The sequence below is a fragment of the Bombus impatiens genome, unplaced genomic scaffold (assembly GCF_000188095.3).
Source record: "Bombus impatiens unplaced genomic scaffold, BIMP_2.2 scf_0222, whole genome shotgun sequence".
Classification (NCBI taxonomy): domain Eukaryota; kingdom Metazoa; phylum Arthropoda; class Insecta; order Hymenoptera; family Apidae; genus Bombus; species Bombus impatiens.
In genome coordinates, this window is record NT_176641.1 from 76,376 (window position 1) to 100,390 (window position 24,015).

Here is a 24,015-nt window from a genome sequence, read left to right on the forward strand (position 1 = left end):
TATCGAATTTTTAACAGTAAAAACGACTTGTAATATTGTCAGAAAACAAGCGCGCAAATGTGATATTTTGCAGAAATTAAATGTTGGTGCAGTGTATTTCAATCTATCATGACTTCCAGGGCAAAATATATAAAATTCGCGTGACCGTTTACTTTCTTAACTATAGCGTGCACGAACGAGTATCTAGATATAAACATTTTTTTATTTTCTGGCGCAAATATCATAGAACGATTACATATTTTTCTTCGTGTTCTCTAGTTTTTGAATATTTTACAACGATTTTAAGCAAAAGTTTCAAATATTGAAACTTTACACTTATTTCAACATTAGTTGGATAATCGTACTATGTTGCCTACTTATAATCCTTTTTTATATGAAATCCTTTTGTTTCAAATGTCGCATGGTATCAAGACATAGATACAGTGTAACAACTAGTTTCGTGTTGTTTTACTATTTCATTGAGATACAAAGGTTATCTTGAATCTTATAAATACAACGTGTGACATTCGACTCTGTAATTCGAAGGAATACTGAATATTAACTAAAAAGTATATATATATATATCTCCGCGTTTATTAGTGATTAATCATAACTATATGACTGACTACATGACATTTCTTTTTCTGCGCATGTTTGTCATAGAGGTGAAAATTTCTTCAAAATAAAGCACCTAATCGTTTTTTTGATTGACACGGTCACACTGACCGGGATGAGGTTGTATTGAATTTTGAAAATGTTCCTCAAGGGAGGGAGGTGGTTTATGACAGCATTGTTCTACCAGTTAGTTGTACGTAGTGGTACCCGTGATTGCCTAGCGTGCCAAGCGACTATGGAACAAGTTGGAATTTCCCTTAATTTGGGCGTGCAGATATTCACGCCGCGTTGGGTGCCAAAAACTCAAATTAAGCTTTACAGACATTTACTCCTCTATCAGTTAGTATAATTGCAGATCATCCTACATAACAAGTAAAGACATAAATTAAGATTTTTTAACTTTTATTTCGTAATTTTTTCGGTAAAATATTTTTAAAAACCTGTAGAAAATATTACAACATTCCTTGGCATTTTCTCTTGAAGAGAAATGGATTGGTTCGATCGAGATTAATCGTTTTGGATGAATTAAGCAATAATTATGTACTCTGATAATCTAATTTAACAAACTTCCAAGAAATGGAATAGAAGAATTTGATTTGGAAATCGCTCATATATATCGATGCTTTGCTAACGAGAAGATGAATAATTTATTTTATTTAAAACGAAAGCAGATTGCATCAAAGATAGATCAAAGGTTGATGGTACTTCCTGCGGAGTAAACGAGAAAAACCGAAGACGAGAAAATAATCGAAAAGGGGCCTTTACCAACGAAGAGAAATATATAACCGGTTGAGTGGTTTTCAATAGATCGTTCTGTAGAGACGATGAAGCTTCCGATCAATTCGATATAAGTTTGAGACAGAAATAACAGAGAACAAAGAAATTACACTCGCAATAACGATTCCATCGACTTTCGGTGAATTTTTTTGTATATCCTGTATATGATTGCTAAGATAACGAGTTTGCAAGCGGATTCTCTTCTCTCCGAAACTTTCAGACGTACGTTCAGGCTCACTGGTACAAAATAGTTTGTACTATATATAGATACAAGGCAGGCTTTTCTACTTTCTTCAACAAACAGAGGGACCATATTTTATAACGCGTTTTTACAAAGTTACAATGAATACTATATCTAACGCAACACGGAATATGTATGTGTATATGCGCAATAAATAAATATAGAAAAATTTTTTCTAGTTATATATAACTAATATTAGTTATATAGTATTAGGTATATGGTAATATTAGTTAGTTAGTTATATAGTATAGTTATATACTAGTAATATAAGTTATCATTAAAATTATAAACACGTAGTTATAAATTAAATGTATAAAGTGAAAATTCAAGCTACAGTGTAATTTTTGTATACAATATACGTGACGATTCTATAATGTATTTGTTATAGGGAAATTATGGTCCTCGAGGAAATACATGTTGGCTATTTCATTCCTTATTTGAACAGCTGAACTTCCTTGAACAGGTGCAGAAATTAATAGCCCCAAAGAGCATTGATGTGTTCACTATTAAAACGCACATGTAAGAATAAGCAGTTCATCAGACTTGCTTCCGCGACAAGACTATACCACCTGCACAATTTCGCAAGAATTCATTGCTCATTGATATTTTTTAAATTATTCACGAACAGTACACTGCTCAAAATGATTAGAGGATCGTTTTCCATCTCACTGAAATTTTTATATCAGCTTCTTATATCTGTCCTTTTTTAAAATGATTGTTTTAAAAATCAATATTTTTTGCGTACGAAGTTGATATATACGAATAAAATTGTAATATATTGTGAATAATTGCAACGTAAATAAATGTAATTAAACGCAAACATATTGAAACCTGATTAATATAATGCAACCGTTCAAAGTAACTACCCTTCGATTATTCCGTGCAGTGTAGCTTCTATAAAATATTTTAAATTCTATGAAAAATCAATCCAATCGATTGTTCTTAGTCTTTCCCTGCACAGTGTTGTTGCAATTAACCATCTCTTGGATTCCTGTTAAAACAAACACTTGCTTTGTCGCAGTTGAAGCATTTCGCTCAACAAGCAAGCAAGCTGAGCGAACGTGTTTGCGTACTCCGGCAAGCTTCGCAAGTTTTGGTCTATGCTTGAATTCGGTAGCTTGCTGTATTCGGTGACAGCAGCTAAGGCCTGTAACAATCCGACATCGACGCCTCTTACATGAAATTACTGTTAAACGCATACCATTTAGAGCACGTTCTTAATCTAATCTGATTTATCTTTGTCGAACTGTCTACGTGAGAGTAAAACAGAACTGCTAGATCACACGTTTCTCCAGAGACTTTGGAATTACTTATTATTTATTTGACGACAGTACACTGGAATATTTCTGAAGGAATAAGCGAAAACTTCGCGAGAGCATTTATGTATCTGGATATTTATTTTTAATGTATATTATGCAAATATTCAAAATAGTTCTACTGTATGTATATTTTGATGGAAAGTCACCTTAATATGCATCAACTGCTAATGAAATTAAAATATTTGGATTGAATATCATTAAACAATATAAACCGATATCGATATGTTAATCAATTACTTGATGTACATCTCATGAAAAATTTCGAATTATTTCGACGTATATATATTCACGGACTCTGAAAAATCCGGCAGATATTCAGCCCAACATTTAACTCAATACTTTTCAATATAATCATAACAGTCGCGCCTTATTATTGATCCAATGAAATTTTTAAATCTTTTATATAGCACGTACAATATATATATATATATATATATATATATATATATATATATATAGGTCGAAGACATCGATCATATTCTCTGATCGATCGCCGTTTTCAAATTTAACCGGCGTTTATGCCGGTCGTTCACGACACGATCTTACCTGCGATTGTGTAAAGTATGCTGTTCTCTGTTGTCGCACATTGCTCCAAGGTCTGATCGTGTAGCGTTCGTGTGAGTAGGGTTCGTAAAGTGACAGCGTGTTACGTATAATCTTTCGATAGGACGAAAGAAGAAAAATCGTTTTAAAAACAATTTGTAACGCGTTCCGGCGATAACAATGAATTGTTTTACCAACCAGAAACTGTACGAATATTGGAAGTTCCAAAGATAGGGGAGGCGCAGAGTTAAAGTTGCGAACGGGCGAGAGCTATCGATCGATTTCTTACTCGATGCGAGCAGAAGATCGTTAACCTTTGAGAAGTTTCGGCTGTACGCCAAATCTTAGATTGGAATCGGGTGACCCACGCATGCTATGCACCAGTAAGTCGATTGTTATGCGATGATAAGTTCCGCGCGCCTGAACACCTTTGCCGGCTGTTTATTGCGAATTCCGCGATTACGCTTCGTTAAAATGCAATCGACACCCACGTTTTACTATTTTCAGCCAACTATTCGCCGTTTGCAAAGGTCGAACGATAATTACGCGAAATATATGCGTTCAGTGTAACCGGTTGGAATGGTTTCTTGAATGAATTTTCAGTATAACGTTTTCTGTGGCAAGTGTTGAAATACCTTCGTGAGCCACTGTACGTTCACGAATAGTACGAGAGGACGTTCCTCTTAATTATATATTCATAGCAATGGAAATGGTGAGGCCGAAGGAGCGAGGATAGAAAGTAAAGTCAATAGAAATGAAATATCAATGCTAACCTCCTTGGCTTGCGCGCCAACTGCCTCTCCAATATGGGATCTAAAGTGTTTTTCGATATCTTGAAAAATTCCAATGATACGACGCGGCCATTTCGGCCCTTCTTCTTGATTTTATTTCTCGTGCTCGATGTCTACCTTCGATATTACTACGTTCCAGAGCGTTCCTGCTGCACCGCTGCAGCCGTGGAAATCGACTGTGGATTGAAGTGTTTTTATACACCTAGGATGATGATAAGACGTTTCTTCCGCTCTTTTTTCTTCGATTTTCACTGATCGATCCACTTTGAAATGTGGTAAGAAAGGTCAGGAATCCGATATTTCCATAGTAGCCAGAAAGTGTCACACTTTAAAGTTTTCATGAATTACTTTGAATTTTAAGTAGTGGATTTAACGTTTATCAAAAAATTTACTTCTGATTTAGTTCTAACTGTCGACCATGAGTCTATTTTGATATTTCTATTTTATGTTTCGATTGTGAAAGTACCTGATGAAATGCAAAAAAATTACGGACGTAAGGAAAGAACTAAAATTAATTTTTATAATTAGCATACTCATGTCGACTACGACACTGTGACTTACAGCGCATCGCATCAGCGCCTAAAGATATTTCGAAAAAGAAGAACGTATACGAACATTCTTGTGGTTCACGGTAAAATTATATCGTAGTGCTTTGTCTGTTAAACGCAATTCGTGCGCACCGTTATAAACACGTAGGTCCGTGGCTATTGCTATTCGCATAATCTGCGAACAGATAAGATACAGGACATCATTGTTGTATAGAGTAAAGACACGCAAGGGTAGGCATATGCGGAGGCAGCTGCACGCATAAAATGGACCGATCTCCGCCAAGCGGAGAATTTCAAAGGCGCGTGGCGAACTTCGCATAACGATGCAGTCTCCCTGGAATGGTAGCACGGAAAGAAGATGGCCGAGTACCATCGTGAGCGCGCTAGCCCATTGTTGCACCATTTAGATATATTTCATTGGGAGTGACGTGCACGAACGAGCAACGTTCCTTCTTGGAATAAGCCTCTATACCGCTTCGGTGAATGCATGCACCGTGTAGAACCTTAGTCAACGCATTAAATAACTCCGGGACTGTATTCAGACCAAATATTTCCCCTCTCTCTAACCCCCCTCCCTCTCTCTCTTTCTCTCTTACGGATGAAAACTCCGCCTCGCGACCACTTATTGTACCTACTGATATCCATAACTGTTTGCTTTACAATGCCACCGCATTTGATAATACGATACGGATTATGCTGTTCCATTAAAGAACATCGCAAAACTAAATTGAAAGGTCAACCAGAACGAACAACTTCGTAAAATAATTGCGATTCTATTTAAATGCCTATATTCAATTATAATATACTTTAAATGGCGAACATATTTCTGCCTGAATACTTTTCATTTTAGGAATTCTGAATAAGATGAAAGTTAGTTTTTTAAAATAAAGGTTGCAGCGTGTATCTCTGTTATTCCGTTCTATACGAAGCTATTGAATATATATGGATTTAAAACTGATTATGAATTTGTTCTTTTTATTTCGAACGACGGTATTTAATAGTTTGATATAACCGATTTTGGACAATAGATCTACAAGTTTAACGAAAATTGTTTGTCTTTCTAATGTGTAATATATGTAAATTGTTTGTATGTACGTATTCTGGAGAAACTTCTTGCGTATTTGACGAAGTATTGGCTATATTTTTGTTCTTCAATTTCCTTCTTTGTTTGATTTTCAGTTTTTGTACAACGTTGCGCATTAAGTACTCATAAAAGGTCTGGGATGTGATGTACGTTAAACAGATTGATAGATGTAAAAAACAACACATTTGAGAGAATACTACATACATATGAATCGTTACAATGACTGTTCGCATTTCAATTTATTTCGAAAATCATTGTTTGTATGAATATACGAGTATTAGAATGGTGTGCCAATTTGAAATGTTTTATACACCAACCAAAATGAATTTAATATTTCTTTGTATGAAATTATTATATTTCTTTCTTATTTCCCATGCAAGTGATATGTATAGGATATAATAAACTAGATATATCTTTAAATATAAGGGAAGAATTAAAAACAAGGATGCAGGCAATAAAATAAGAAAATTAGGAATATATTGCTTTATCCTGATATTTAAATCTGTGAGTCGTATTCATCGACCAACGATCCCGAGTTTTGACAAACATATTTCGAAATCACGCAGAGGCAATCGAAACAAGGGAAACGGTTCATAAAACATATATGCATTTTTTGTTGCTTCGGTTGTGAAATATAAAGCCCAACGAATTTTAAAATGCGTCGTTTGAAAATCGAATCAAAACGATGAGTTGTAACAGAAACATTTTTGTATAATCGATTGCTACCTGAAACGTAAATGCTAATGCATGTACCATATTTCAATTCAGAAAAATATTAGAACATTTCCTACCTTTTCTTGCTATAAAAACTTTAAAAAGTCTTTTACTTCATAAATATTAGGTTGTAATATACATTCGTCCTATTTGCATTATTCTATTATATTAATCGGAGAAAACGAGACGAATATATATTACAACCTGATATTTCTACAATTCGTTGTCTCGTTGTTTTTAATAGATATATACAATTAACGTAGTTTCACCATACTTTAATTAAAAATAAATATGGCTCTCAGAATATAGCTCCAAACCAGTTACTTATGAACATATTATGCTTAACCAACTACTTAACAAGTTTCTGAAACATAAATCGACGAAATATCTTAGAGCACCTATATGTTATCAAAAAAGATAGACTAACTTCCTAAAAGTTTGTTATTATCATTGGAGTTTCGACAAGAATTTCTATAAACATCAAGGAAGCAAGATGTTATCCTTTCACATATACATTCTCAAATTTCCTGTTCCTTTAGATATCTCAGTCTAACGACATCCTGAACTAAGATTCGTTTGAAATTTATGCAACACGAATAGGGCCAGTCTGTTAATAATATGGTACTCTCATCCAGTTGCTTGTCTTTGCCGGTTGAAACAATGAATACGTCCTACTTTTACTTGGCAAATGAAAGGCACTCGTAGAATTACTGAACTGGAGTTTTCTCCAAGTCTCTTTTAAATCTTAAACAGTGACAAATGAACCTACGAAGTCCATGCAACCAAGCGACTTACCGTTAGGCGGGAACTCGTAGAACAGCGCAGACCTTGGGCTCAGACAACTGGAACAGAGGAAAATTACGGTTAAAATATGCTAACAATTAAAGCAGGGATACTGTTTGCGTCCTAATTTATTGGTTACTAACCGAAGTTCCGCAATTTTCATTTTAAAAGCGAAGAAGCGATCGAAAATTACAAACATAGAAAGAAACTTTGGCCATTTCTAATTTTAGTATAGCATACCAATTTTTTCCGGTCAATTTCTCTTAGCTTGAATTGTCTGTACATAATCAGAGATTCATTATACATATATTAACACTAGAACACTATCGACTTTTAATATGGAGATGAATACCACTGTACATGACCAATTAGAATTACAGTAATATGATAAAAATAAATATTTAAATATTTGCAGACCACAAGAGAGAAATATGATGAGTACATTTTTACTAATTTTCTGGATTAAATGTTACTTTATGATCGAACAGGAGGATTTTAATATGAGGTAATTGAGAATAAACAACCTGTTAACTCAAAAGATGCAAGGTTTTCAAAAATATCTAGTAAGTTGACACGAACTTTTTTAAAAGTTGAAAACGTAATTATTAGAATAAGCATTGTATCTTAATATTTTCAACGTTCTAATATTACAATATATTCAAAATTTTAAAGAGTACAAAAAAACACATATTTAGCTCCAAAATTGGACAAAGGAATAGTTGCACTAATATGAAATCGATTAACGAATTTCAATATTGCTTATCATATCTTTTGCTCGCAGTCTCCAAATTTAAGTTCTTCCACAAGTGCATGAAAAACATCTACGAATAAAATATTAAAAGAAATTTTCCAAAGCCCTATGCTAATTTCGGTTCTATGAAACCACTTAGATTATTCAATAAAACAACCGCATCTACCTCGATGCGTAACCACACGTCATAAAATATTCCGCGCTGACAGAGCAAATAACATGGCGCGAGAAACAACAAATGGCAATGGCGGCTGTAGCCAAGGCACAGGCCATCTTGTCCTCTTAAGCCACGGTATTTGTCCAAGTATTCCAAGTACTCAGCAGAGTAAAGGGGTCTCGGTGATCTCGAACGGTAGATCATGCTGGAATGCGTGTACAATGATTTCCGGCTAGCACCAAGGATTGTGTTCAGCAAGACTAATCGTCTTATTGGTCTGATCGACAAAACTGTTCCCCGATTCTATCGATCGTTCTACAAAGAGATCTATCGTTGGGAACACAAACCAAGTCTCGTAGAGGGCACGAACGTATGCGTATGGCTAAAGGAAAGGGAGAAGATGGAGAGCATCGGCTAGATCGACAGTCTACATGCCAGAGAATTAGTAATAGATGGCAACGTGGTATCCATGTGTCCCGATACAACGTTCTGTAATACTAACCGCATACTAATAGCGCCCTTTGACGAAAAGCTAACATCTCAACAAACAAACCATGTTGCGATTCCTGTTCAACCCCTCTTCGAACCACTCTATGATTCTCTCTTCCTCTCGCGTCTCCTTTCTCGCTCACTCACTAGCTCTACTAACTCTACCGTTCTCTTCCCTTTTGAGTCGAGCAAGATGTGACGATTACCTCGAGTGACCCCTTGTCCGAACTGTCCCTGAATCGCTTATGTGCGAGCGGACAATGTTCGTTACACCATCTAGTTTATTGCTGGTATCTGATCACTGTACTACGGATTTGTGGGTGTTTCTGGGGAATTCGAAAGTACAGCGATTTACAGAATACACGTAATATGCAGAAATATGTAAAATATTCAAAAAGTAATTGGACTGTAGATGTTTATGTAAATTTATATTTTGATGAATGGAACTAGACTAACGGAATCTAATAATGATTCATCCAGGAAGTATTCTAACGAGTTTCATTCTTTGCATATATTATATATTTTTACGTATCGTGCGCATTTTCTGTATTTTTGAACTCCCAAATTATCTTATAGATGCAGAAACATCTACGGTTTAATATAATAGTTAATAGGCAAAAGAAATTTTTACTTCTAAGTTCTATTCTTTTAGACGCACAAATAAAAATACGAATTTGTAAAAGATCGTTAATTCTCAACGATATGATCGTAATTACTCGAAAATAGTAATATTTTTTAAATACATATTATATTTATATCACATATAGATTTCGAAAAAGGAAATTTTCATTCCAAAAGTCGCACGTTAATTTCATATCTGGATTACACTCATTTTCTGAAATTTATTTTAAACTGAAATTTAATTAGAGATTCACATTGAAATTTTCCTATATAATTTTCTTACACAATAATCTATATACATAGAAGTACGTATATACGAATATTAATTAAAAACGGAAGGACAAATAGATTTTCGTTTAGTAATTAATATTTTATTCGTTATAGTATAATTTGTTGAATAAAATTTTTTAATGGACGTACTTTTAATTTTTCCAGAGAAAAACCACGTATATGGTTAACAGTGCAGAGGACATTTGGATAGAGACGTAGAAACGGCACGTATTCAATATGCCGCATTAACGTGATTCGAGTATAATCACGCGCGATACATTTGTAATAACGGATGAATTTACGCATAAATCGTAGCTTCCATCATTACTTCGTCGAAAGCAGACGATCGTCCATGGAATTCCTGACGATATCATAGTTTCAGTCACGACAACCTGACTAATGAAAGAATAATATTCGTAGATAATTGTAACCTTTAATAAGATCAAGATCATTACTATATCATTATATATATTCACCACCGTTATAAAATAATAATTTTCTTATATCACTTAGGCTTCAATGCCTAATTATCGACATTAAATCATAACGGTTTATCAACTTCTTGTATAACGTTTTTAATAGTCACCGAAGTCAGTATTAATTCCGTGCTGCGATAATATAGTGAGAAATATATAAATATAGGAGAAAATATAGGAGAAAAATACGGTAAGTCACATTTTCCGCTTTTTACAAGAGAACAGCTTCGAAATTCAGTAACAGGTTTTTCGTTTGTGGTTTTCAATTGTAATAAGTGATATTGAATCTGAAGGATTTAAATTAAATTTAACATTGAAACCAAATTCTGCTACACACGTGTATAAACTTTTTGAAAGTACAAAATTCGTTAAATTAGAATCCTTCTATGTATGAGCTGGTCAAAAACCATAAATCGATTTAACATAAATTATAATAAAAAGTATTTAAAACATAATAATATTACAAACAATATCTTCTTAAATTTACCTTGTTAAATTATTTAATTTATTATTATTTATGACATTCTCTTGAGATAAATGAAATTTTAGAAGTAAACAATTTGTTCTTTAAAGACTGAATATAAATCTTGTATCTATGTAATATCATCTGTGTAATGGAATACAAAAATTCAGCACTAGTAGATTTGATCAATTTGGTTTTTGAGAGCCTCGTATAAAAAATAGGAGAAAGAAAATCAAAGGACAGTTCTCGCAATTAGTAGCAATAAGAACAGGCGTGTATATCTCCCAATTGAACAGCAATTATGAATAGTAATGTTATAGTTGCAAGCAAGAACTGAACACACATGGCGACGATAATGGACGATCTCCAGTAGAGAACTTCATAACTATCAGCATTTGAACAATGCATACCTGAACTTTAATGGATAGATGGTCCCAGAGGGCGTAGATAATGCCCTAAGAGACACCGTCCGAAAATTCATAACTTTTCTGGAGTGAATTTCTCCACTTAATAAAACTTTTACAAGAATACATCCAAAGCGGTAGAACAAATTACATAACGTCATAAATTACATAACGAGACAGTTAGAAAAAGAAGAATTTATTGAGACTCTGTGGTCCAGACTTTTAGATATTACATTTTTCCGGAATATTTCGAGTTTTTGTTACAGTTTTTTGTACTTTAAAGACCTTTAAATCTTTAGAATTCTTTAGCTATTGAGACACGAAGAAACGTTTTATATAAAGATCGTTTGATTTCATAATTTCACGTGGAGATTTGATTATTAGTAAAAAGATATTACTTCTGATTTTCAAGATTATCGTCATTAATCTAAATCGAAGATCGGATATTACAAAGCAGAAAGTTAGAAACACTACGCTTTCGCCTAATTTTTATCGTAGACGGTTTTAGAAATGGAACATGGAAACATCGCGATTTAGTAACGGTTATAAATCTAACTGCGAAAAAGGCTTTAACGAAACGTAATCTTTTAAACATGATGAAGTAGCTGGTGTGCAATCGCGGAATGCATCATTAACCGTGTGACAAACGAAGATCCCACGCTCGTATCTACAACTATAAATTAGTAAACAGGATCCATCCGTCAATCGGACACGTGTATCTTGACGCTAATGAATTCTATGATCATCGTTTGTGTTACACTGAATCTAATAATAACGTACAAGATATTGTACAATACTTCATCTACTTAAGAAATAAATAATTAAGTACTGCAACAACGAAATCTATTTGTGATTACTATATTATTACAGCTTCATTACATTAATTCATATTGTTATAGTTAAAAGGACTCAGGAATTAGTATTCAGAAACTAGTTGGTACTTGACAATTAATTTATATTCAGATTTAGGTGAAAGTTTACGCGTTTTAGGTGAATTTATAGTTATACGAGTGCTGTATAACACAGCATGGATCATTAGGTATGTGATACTCAGTGGTTGAGGTATTTTATGCTCCGTCTGTTTATGCTATTGAACAATTCCAATCATTTGATTTGACAAAGAATTATACAGACTGCGAATAATATCTTATGACAAATTACATTATATTTGAAACTTCATATTCTTCATTATTTTCCTAAATGGTATACATAAACAATTCAAGAATTCTTGAGTTCAAGAGTTGTTACATTTCAATATATTGAGCTTAAAATAGAATTTCTATAAAATTGTGTAATGTTTTATAATCGATTAACGAATAGAAAAGAAGAAATATGAAAGATATTTCTTTATACAAACTGATTATAGTAGAAAAAGCAATTTATTGCAGCTTCTTTATATTTGGAAGTATTAAAATAAAATTTTAAAATATCTAACGCATCTTGTGAACAATAAAATGATCGATCTATATTTCATTATCGTATATATAATAATAGCACATCACATAACACTCCTGGAACTAAGGTACAGAATTATATAATTAATTCAGTAAAATGCTCGTCAATCGATCGTCACCGACGAATAATTAATTACACGCAGGAATTGGATGAACTCCAATGCCCACTTATATAATTATTCTACGAAATAGCATCTCGTGCAGGTTTATATTTCATTAACTCCTTAAATTAAAAATACGCTCAGGCAAAGTTATGGAAAATTCTCGAGACTACATCAGACATTAATTAATTTTAAATTAAAATCTACAGATTCCACAGACACTGTATAAACAATAACATTCTTGCTTTCAAACAAGACTTGTGTATAACCTTCATGTAATATTATGTAAATTTTTTTATCTTTGAAATATAGGAATTTATTTTCACAGCAACTTCATTTTTCGTTACAATTTACAATATAAATAGATACGTAGATAATATATCAATGTATCAATTTATTGAAGCTGGTAAATAAAAATCATTATGAAGTTATGAGCTATTTAGTACGATATGTTTATTAAAGAAGATAATTTTCAAGATTAAAAATTACAATCCCTTTCCATAGAAAAATTGTACGATATAACTTTAATATATAACATTAATATAACAATTAATTACAAATGAAATTGCAATAAATCACAGTGAATTGTTTAAAGTAAAGTGAATACACAGTGAAGTGTATAAATCTAAATTTATTTTGCTAATTAATTCTAAATTAAAATGCGATAAATCGCCTAAATTCTTTTTTGATATTTTTCTATAGTAATTACTTTTAGATTAAAATGCAATAAATCGTCACATGGGAGTTTATATAATAGATCTAAATTCTTTCCCTTATATATTTTTCTACAATGAAAGAAACGAGGCAATTATATCAAAGGATTATGAAAATGCGAGAATTAATTTGGTATGCACAGTAATTGATTCGGTAGTGAATGTCAATGTATTTATGAAGTAAATAAAGTCTGGAATCTTCAGGAGAGCAAATCGTCCGAGCTTATCGTGGTTTAGCAAAGTCAGAGAACTGCCTGAGGTAAGTGTAGCTGAGAGAGTCACAAAAACACGCTTATCGTGGCTGCAAGAAGAGAATAATACAGGTTCACAGGCTCAGGACCATGGTTATTCGCGCGTGCACGAAAACAGATAATGCCAGCGGCAAGATAATGGAATTTAATAACGACCTCCTTTGTCTCTTTCTCTATTCACGATTCTGAACTACAGAAAATGGAGAGTGTGCGCAGCAGTCTGTTGGTTAATTAGCAATTAAATATCAAGCAGCTGGCGTAAAGGTGCGCACAGATGGTATTTCGGATCAGGTAAGCCACTTAACAATGGGCAATTATGTATAATAAAGAGGCCATACCAGTTAAGCATTGTTCGTGATTAGTTGCTTGGATGAGTATTCGGCTAATTCAATCTAACCGTAGCTTGTAAACAGAGCTCACAAACATACAATTTCCAAATTTCATCGAAAATCCATATACGTTATCGTTCGTAAGTATTCGGACACTTTGGTCGATTCGAAGCTGTAGCAGTATGTGAATTTTACCAAAAGTCTACAAATTGGCGACGAATTAATCATTAGAATTAACATTTACTATCTTTTTATGCAGTCGCTAAGACGGAAATTGAAACTTTCTATTAAAAAATATAGCAATAATATACTTTACTATTTACTAGAATTTACTACAAACTTACATTCGATGTTTAATTATCGCTTTAACATATCGCTAAGACAAAAGTCTTTCTATCCGTTTTCCTTTCAGAATATATTATAGATAAGAATGGTATCTCTCAAATGTAGAATAATCGTAGCTTACCTTTGATAAGGCTGTTGATGTCCACCTGGCGTTACTGCAGTGGTGTTTTGTGCGGCAAGAGCAAGTTTCTGTTGTCGTTGTTGAAGCATCTGCCTGCTGAATACTCCGTATCCAAAGCCATAGATTTCGTCCTCTTCCTTATCGCTCAGACAGCTCGAGGGCTGGACAAAAATAGGGGACATTCTTTAGTTCTGGCTTTTTCTACTGAAAGAATTTTTGCTTGCGCGATACTAGAATTTATAGTGGGAAGAAGAAAAGGAATAGTATCATTCAATGATTCTTGTTATAATTCTTTAATATTTAGTTAGAAATTGCTTTCAAATTTTCCAAATATTTGCTTTAAATTAATAATTCTATATGTTCGCGTATATTTAAGTTTCTCATACAGATACAAATATTTACCACAGTTTAATAATAATTTGAAAGACAAATAAAAGAAAGTCCAATAGATCTCCGTTATTAGAGCATGTTTTCGAATACACAAAGATTTTATCAAGGAATACTTAATTACTCCATAGATCTCTGAAAAGATTAGCCTTAATCGATAATCGATAGAAAACTCGATTAACCACGTGGAAACCCTGAGCATCGAGCAATAACTGATTTAAAATAGGATCAATGGATCTACACGGTTAATCCCCTTAAACCAGTTCGGCAAGTTGCCCCCGGAGGACTTTCAATTCCACGATGGAAAGTGTTTAGTTCTTGTGAACTACTTACCGCTAAATCCCTCTTACAAAGAACAGAACTTAAGTGCTCGGTAAGTGATTTATTTTTCTTCCAAACCTTTGCTTCTTTCCTTTAAGTATTCTTATATAATTCTTCATTTTGTTACAGTAAATCGAAGAAATTTAATAAATAAAAATTGCTCGTCAATTAAGGAATTAATATTTAAAATTGTACAGTAGCTAATGATAAGTTACGCAACATATCAGTCAATTGTAATAAAAAAGGAATTGCAAATTAACTAAGTGGTAATTGTATTTTTGTTGCGAAAGATAAATTTCATCTATAGAAGAAATCTACATATTTAAACTGATTTCTTATATCTCATTTAACAGCAAGGATTCTTACTTCTTGATCACATTAATAAGAAAATCCAAATAAGGAAATCCCTGAATATATTAATTACAATAAATAACTAAATAAGACTACATCGATGTTAAGCGTTATATAAAACGTTCACCTTATCCATTAATTGTTAGTTCACTTTGCATGTGCACAAGCGAAATTGTGCGGCATATCATGTAAAACTATTACAACAAAGTACGAGAGATGTAGCGGTTAGCTTTTCATAGCAAAAGTATTAATTTAGCGGGCAATATTCGCAATTAGAATGGCACACTACTTGCCATTCACAACTTGGGATTCACAATTCCAGCGAGGAAGCAATCTGTGCCATTTGGCTTGTAATTTTACAAAGAGAGCCCCAATTTCTACATACATTTATCAATGACTGCGTTTGAATCAATTTTCCTCATAAGAAGGACCGTAAATGCTTAAAGCATAATTCCCACCTATATAGCCATAACAACTAGAAAAGTAACAACAGAATTAATTGTTCGTTCTGAGATGGAAAACAACCTCATACAAATTTTACTTACAAGTTTTACTCATTTTGCTATTATTTGTTACATGTTTTGCTGCTACTTATACTGTATGCGCATGCTGTAAAACTCGATAAAGAAGAACGCCAAATAAAAAACAACATTACTTATATACCGCTTAGAATTTTTGTTTACTTTGTTCTGATTTTATGATTAACATCTCTCTATCTCTTTTAAAAAAGCTAATACATAAGTTCTACGGAACAAATGTTAATTTTATTATGATTTATATTAAACAAATATTGAATGACATTTGTAATCTCATGTCACATAAGAATCATGAGGATAACTCAAACATAATCTCTCTTTTGAATGACGCGTTCAACTAATGGTGCACGCAATTAAATAATACGATATTACACATGAAACACGTACATGTATTTAACACGCAATGCTAAGCCTAATCGAGCGTGTATTAGCGATACCTTAATACAAACACCGTATATTCCCTGGCGGTGCGTTACATTATGCAGTAATGTCAAAATTCAATAAGCAATTCGGTCGAATTACAGTAATTCACCGGAAAATCCACCTGTTGCGTATTTCTGCAACAATTTACTATATGTCCTTCGTTTCAGATGAAACTATTTAAGGAATTTATCCTAGCATGCGGTAGTTACGCTAAAACGCGTGTTTTTCATTCCTTAGTAGATCGACGAATTCGCTAAACATGTTTACGCTAAATATAGTGAAATTTTTTAATTTGTCAAACTTCATATGTATTTCTATTATTATTTTATGCTGAGAAATCTTTGATCTCTGTTAACATTATTCTAGTTGAAGAGTAAAAGAGAAGGTATGTAATGTCACTAGATTATTCCCTATCGAGTGATACGTGTTTAATAAATCCAGGTATTTTCAATCCCAATGACATGGGAAAACGCTAGAAATACAAACGACACTTCGAATTAAGAGTCGAACCCTTTAACATTTCTGTATCTTCAAGATCAGGGTCTGGCTTATACTTGATTTATATCACTGAATTTGGATAAAATGCGTGTATACTACTTGAAGATATTTGGATAACTACACTAAGTAACTTTTGAGAGCGGTGTTTAGAATTTTTATAGTTTCTATTACGTCAGCCGACTCTTTACCTAAACCAGGTCACACACCGCGGGCAAGATGGCAGTCAGATGTCTTCAGATCCTTGCTGCGTACTCCCAATAGTCTCAAGTACCCTCCATAAATTTCAGGAATTTTCTAGTTAAGGTCCTTCAGACCGAACAAATATTCTTTCACTGAATTGTTTTCTAAAGTTTATTGTCCACCACGGCTTGGCACGGGAAAATTGCCTTTTCTCACGTATGAGGCCTCCCACTAGTAACTTTATCTCGAGGGCGGTTAGCATCCTTCCTCATTCACCACCATAACAAATAACCAATTAACAACGAAGCCTATTTCCCTCACTCTCCTAGCCAAAATTGTCATCAACAAATCCGATAGTCCTGTGCACTAGACACACCCATCCTTAGCTTTCCTCCACCACAGCATCGTAACCGAACTTCAGTGATTTTCCATCTTTCAAACAGTTAACATCTTTTGACGGGCTTTCCACCTTAAAATCAGTCACTCACTTAACTTATACATACGCGCCAGCTTAACTATCTTCTTTACAAAGTTGTTGGAATAAACTGTGATTTATAACTTGTTATATCAGTGTCATATTTAATTTAACTACCTCTATTATCCTAACCGAAATTGGGGATCGATCATTTCGTGGCGTCGATTATCGAATCATAACGGGAATCTACGACTCCCGTTGACGTGCTTCTTCCTCGCGATCGCGTCTCTCCGCGAGTGGTCGAAGCAGTTTCTTTAATTCTTTTTTATCCCTTTTCTCGAAAACAGAACATAATATAATAACGGACTTGAGATTAAATCGACACGAAATTATCTATGCAATAAAATCTCATAATTTTGACAAATCAGATAGCTTCTTTTAATATTTTCTATTGCTAGATACAAATTCATATATTTCATAAAGGAACTAGTATTTTATATTATAAAGGACCTCATAACTCTTACCGTTTCCTTCTCAGTTAATTTCTTTCAATTACGATAACTCGCGCAACAACTTTCACAGATTCTTATAAAAATAGAAATAACTATAATTACAATATATAATTAATGTACTACGAACTTTCATGTATTTATGGAAAATTTGAAAGTGCAAAGATATATAAAATATCCAAAATATAGCATTCGTTATGATATTTAATTTATGTATTACATTTAATACAATAATATTATATTTCGTACGACAATTTTCTACTTAGATTCCACTTTCTCTATTACAAAAATACGAATTCGCATAAATATGCGAATATTTATTAATATAATTATATTATTATTATAATATTATTATATTACTATTAATATAGTATTAATATAAATACATTAAATGCAATTAGAAAATAGACATTCCTACGAAACTACATGAAGTTGAGAAAAGCTAAGTCAGCCGTAACATTTTCTTTCTCTTCCTACAGAAACAGAATGCCCCGTATTTATCGCGTGATCTTACATGACTAAAAACTATTATGCACTTTAGAACGAGCTATAATTAACGGTGAAACGGAAAAATAGGCGTAATTATAGTGGCATATGTAACAGGGGAATTCGTACAAAGCGAAGAAACAAAAGCGGGAAAGGAAGAGAGAGTCGTAAAAGATAAATAGAAAGGACAGGATGAAAATCAAGAAGCGAAAGAAAGAGACGGATTTACTCACCGAGTATTTTCCGGGCACGTAAATGGGCTGTGAATGACTGGTAGTGAGTTGAGTGTTGGGCATTCTGGGAGAAGCATTTGTTTCACGGCGGCGTAGCTCCTCAAGCGGTTCCAGGACGTCTCCGTAATGCGTTCTGAAGAGGTCTGCATACCTTGAAGCCAGTCCCTCTAAGTATCCCCTCTCACCTTCCTGAAACAGTCATCCGAAAAAGACGAAACATCAAGGAGCGTGCCTTTCAAATGTACCTATATGATACGCTAATTGCTACGAATTTAATTTCTTCGAATCTAGCGATGTTAACTAGAACAAAGTATCTTTCGAAGGATATTTTCGTGGTACAATATGAATTTTCTCATGATTTGTTGCAATCGAGAATATTGAACTTTTATGGTTTTTAAATTTATAAACCACGTTTGATGGACATTATATATACTGTCATAAGTAGAATATCAAAACATCTCATCGTTACGTTTATTGGCAACGTGTAACAAATTTTACTTTACTTAGTATCTTATATTGTATGATACATACGATGGGAATGAAATTGCAGATTTATAATGAAATAATTAGAAAATAAAGATGGCGAGGACAAGTATCTTAATATTTATTGCTGACAGAATATATCCTAATATTTCGTTATCTTTCTCAAGAGTCGGAAGACACACTGATATCATATCTTATAATTACCACAGTCAATATTAATGTGTCACTCGACCGTTGATGAAGTAAGGTGAACAACGCTGATGAAACATAAAAATGTACCTTCTTAAATGACACGGTTTACACCTGAGAGCATGAATTCTGGAAGTTCTGATTTATACACCATGATTCATAATTCCCAGAACTTCGAATAAAAATACCTTTTTCCTTCTACAAACTGTCCACTCTTGTCTAATTCGAAATTAGTCTAATTCACGTATATCCAACAAATTTTCAAAAAGTAAAACTTCTAATGTGCTTGTATTACTCTTAATTTTCTCCTTATTTTGGACCATAGAATCTCCCTAAACCCTGTTGTGCCACGAATTACAAAAATACGCTTTAATTGTATATTGATATATTTGAAAAACCTATCTTTTTATAACATACCCGCAAAAATACAGTAAAGTACGAGTTTCAACTATACCCCTAAAACATAGAAATCTTTGAATTTCTTTTCCAAGACGATCGATTTACAAATTCATTTCTCCGGACGGAGCTTTCTGAAGACCTATGTACCTGGTGCACATGGAAAGCCGGTGATATTCGTTGTTCTGTGTGTCGGCATGTTATACGATAAGGTGGAAAAGGTAGTCATGTGTGCAACGAGCACCAACGGAGTCGCGGGAAATGCTAAAGTACGAAGGAAAGGAGGAAAACAGAGCGGAGGAAAAGAGAGGTAGAGACGAGAGCAAAAAGAAAAAGTAACAGAGGAAGATGAAGAAGAGGAGGAAGTAAAAGGAGAAGAAGAAGAGCAGAGGATCAACGTACAACGCTGGAGGAAGTCGCATTAATATTTCACAATTCCACTTTTGCTGGCTCTCGATTTGGCTTGGTACCGTCCATTGAAGGGTTGGCTATGTTCTTTCCTTTCATAAGTTTAAGAAAGAGAGGAAGACGGAGGAGGAACTGAAAACGCGAAGAAAGAGATGAAGGAGAATACTTTGTCTGGCGTGAGTCTCCTTTTATTTACACTCGGAGCGTCGCCATCCATATGCTCGACGTTGTCGGCTATCTTGCAGACTGTCAAATATTCTTCCGTTATTGCGGATATTCTCTACATTTAAATACTACAATTTGTACGTATTAAGAATATCGTAAAATTGCCATCGTCTTTTTTCGTATACTGTTCCTGGTTTTATATTAAATCTGTTCGGATCGATTCAATGGATACTTTGAAGATTGTAGCCATATTGAGAGAACTGTTGGTAATATGAGATTGGAATTGAGAAATATTTAGCAAATGATATTGATCGTAAATATTTCTACGAAACAATTGCATTTTGAAATTTTAGAATTTGTATTATCTGCAAAGATGAAGAGAGTTTATATGCAATCATTAATTTTGTTATGCGAATTTTTTTTTATGAAATCGCTACATTTTGATATTCGTTTGAAATCTAAAACATCTTTGGACAAGTATAGCATCTCAAAACTAATCGAATTTATCAGCTGTTATCCTTTTATATGCTTTTTAATCCTATTCTAAAATGTTGACATATATGACAAAAACTATTTTGTTTTTACATTGATCTAATTAATAAATATATCATCTTCCCATAAAAATTGTGATCGATAAATAAGCTTACAGTGTGATTCAAAATTACGAAAAATAGTTATTCGAATAAAAATTCGCTACAAATATATTGGCTGACGAGCCAATAGACGACACTACTCGCGATAAAAATACCAGATACAAAATTGTATAAGTAGCTTCGAGCACGTTTCGTTTTACTCGGATGCTGAATCAATCAAAACGAGAGATCAAAATATCAAGATCTAGCCTCTTCAATATTTACGATCGTTACTGTACTGTCAGATAAACGCAGGTGTCAATAATGCATACAATGGGATCTGCAGAGCGTACATTGGTATATACCATGCAATACGTATTGGCTTATGGACGTTCGATGAATCGAGAGCGGAATGAACTCGTCAAACACAAGAGTGTCAAGTGTCAAGATTTTTCACTGCAGTACAATTTATTCACAATGTTCCTCAAAACGTGCTTATCAGAGTATTTTAAGTTTCTATTGGAACAACTATTCGTTTTATTTAATCCTAGTACCTATCAAGAAAAGCGTTGACTGAAATTGAAGGCTATTGTCAATGTTGCTACCACTAAACTCGAATGTAATAACTAAAATTTAATGAAAATAAAAATCTGTAGTGGTAATGCTCAGAACATAAAGATGCGTATCTTCAAAGACGAAAATAATTAAGATTAATGTAAATCAGGTTATTAAAAGATACTTTGTACAAAATTGATTTCAGAAAGCGATAACATATTTTATTTCTTAATTTCATTTATCAATTTGAATAGGTTTAAATGGTAGTTTCATACGATTAAATAATTCTTGAAATAACCATTACTTTAAAAATTTGATACAATTAAGATATTAAAAGATGATGAGTCCAAGTGGCCAGACAATAAAAATACAGTATATAGAAGTAGATAATTTACAGTAAAATGACTTTTAATTTATTTTAGTATTCAATTGAACGGTTATAATATTGTCACGAAAGATTTCTAAGCGAACTTATAATTTATAATTATTTATAAAAGTATGTAGATAGAGAGGAATATCTTGCAGAAAATAGGAGATTTGTGAAACAGTGATTCATCCGAAGGATTAAGTTGGCAAGTTGAAGAATGTATTAAAGAGACGACGAAGAGGCGTGAAAGATGAAAGGGACGAGGAACGAATCATAGTTGTACCATCTTTCCTTCCTATTTCACCTCGATTCCTCTCTTCTCGCGTCCTTATCTATAATCTGCGAGTATTAATTAGAATTCCAATCTACCAGTTTGATACGACGAACCCATTGCCTCGTACTTCTCTCTGGGCTCTTGTTCCAGTCCCTCTTCCCCTTTTCACTCCCCTTTGGTTTTTCTCTGTTTCCCATTCAGTCCCCGTCGTTCTCCTTCGGGGGCTTAACGGTCAAACTGAAACTTTCGAGGCGCGAGCACATAAAGCGAACGAATTTTCCGCGGAGAGCGTAACTCTTTAGAACTTTCCTGCCTCGTAAATTAAAATTTCATCCATGAACGGATAATCGAGGGGTGATTAAAACATTCATTCGTTTATCAACTCGGCCGATCTTCCCCGGGATACGAATCATTCGATTCTGTTTCACGTCGATCTGGTATTTGAACAGTCTTTGATAAGTTTATCGTTGATACTCTTCATTACTGAGCAGGAAGACCGATTCTCCGACTATTTGCTCCTCTTCAAGAAATATTTTTAAAATGACCTTTTAGAAGTGCTCGGCGAGGAGTTGAAAAGGACGAAGGTAAATACGAATTTTGAAAAGTATTTCAGCTATTACAAATATTGTCTTTCCGATAAGATGTATAAGGTAGGCGAAATTATATTTAGATATATCGAACAAATTCTTTAGAAATTTTTTTTCACCTGTTTGAAACTATCTTCTGGTGAATTCATTATTTCATTCATTCTTCTCCTTCGGTGCTACGATTATAGCGCAGACAATGTTTTAATTCATATTTTCATGAAAATAATAATAGAGAAATGTAAACTAGGAATAAACTGTATTATAAAGTATGCTGCACCTTGAATATATTTTATATTTTCGTATAGTACTTGCGTTCTGTACATTTTCTTACTTTCAAATTTCCCGTAAGATTATAAATATCCGCATTCTAATGATAAGATTAATAATATTCATTCAATATAATCATTTTCATTTAGTTCCATTACAATTTTGGCAACAGATTCCTACTCGCAGCTATGTTAGAAATAATATCATGAGGAAGCTTTCGGGGTAAATGTCGTACTATCCCTCAGAATCCTCTTACCCAGAAGCCATATCGTTGCCATCTCTACTTCGTGGCTAGATCCTTGGAAACATTTTTAGCAATATGGCGATAGAACGAATGCCATCTTAAAGAACTTTTCCATTTCCTACGACCATCTTTCAAAAAGCTTCATAATATGACACTTTCAAAGAAAATAACTGTATAATAACTTAATTCCCATTTACCTACTTTTTAATTATAAATACTACAGCTTTACCTGAAGTTCTAATTATACTGCAGCCGATCTATCTAATTTTCTAGTTGTAGATATGTACCTGGAATTTCTAATTACATAGACTGTATCATAATAAATTTACCAACTTGACAACAAAATCATCATCGGTAATTAGTAATCAAAATTGTAGACTCTTCAGACAAACTGATGGTTGCATAAATAATGGATAAATGTGAGTCTGTATCAGAAATGTATGTACGTGTATGTATGTGTGTAAGACAATACTGGAATGATAATTTCTTGTTGAATTTCATTTCCTCCGGGGACTAATAGTCCTACTTTAAATCCCAATCGTTACAAATGACAAACGAACAAGTCCTGTTCACAACCAACCCAGTCAATTAGCAGTAAGCAACGTAATTACTGTTCGACAAGCCCAGCTTTGTATTCGACCGATCCGGATTTCATACTTCAGGGCTGTCTTCAGGCGTAAATTGAATAAACTATTTCCTGCCATAACCAAAGCGACAAATGTACGCAACAGATAACTTTATCAAATGCACTGATTAGAATTACGTTTAATTTTTATAGAAAATACACTTAATGGCGATACATGAATTTATTAGAAATCTAGTAAATTATA

The 24,015-nt window shown here is 33.4% G+C and overlaps 1 protein-coding gene across 2 annotated transcripts in view; it reads right to left on the reverse strand.

Moving 5' to 3' along the window:
• Positions 1-24,015, reverse strand: part of LOC100746926 (SAM and SH3 domain-containing protein 1-like) — a 376,143-nt gene that overhangs the window by 65,954 nt on the left and 286,174 nt on the right. For both annotated transcript variants that reach the window (XM_033319973.1, XM_012383825.3), the window contains exons 3-5: positions 18,679-18,867; positions 14,340-14,500; positions 7,407-7,453 (exon numbers count right to left, since the gene is read on the reverse strand). In XM_033319973.1, coding sequence (XP_033175864.1) covers positions 7,407-7,453; positions 14,340-14,500; positions 18,679-18,867 — 397 coding nt within the window. The remainder of the gene's footprint in view (positions 1-7,406; positions 7,454-14,339; positions 14,501-18,678; positions 18,868-24,015) is intronic.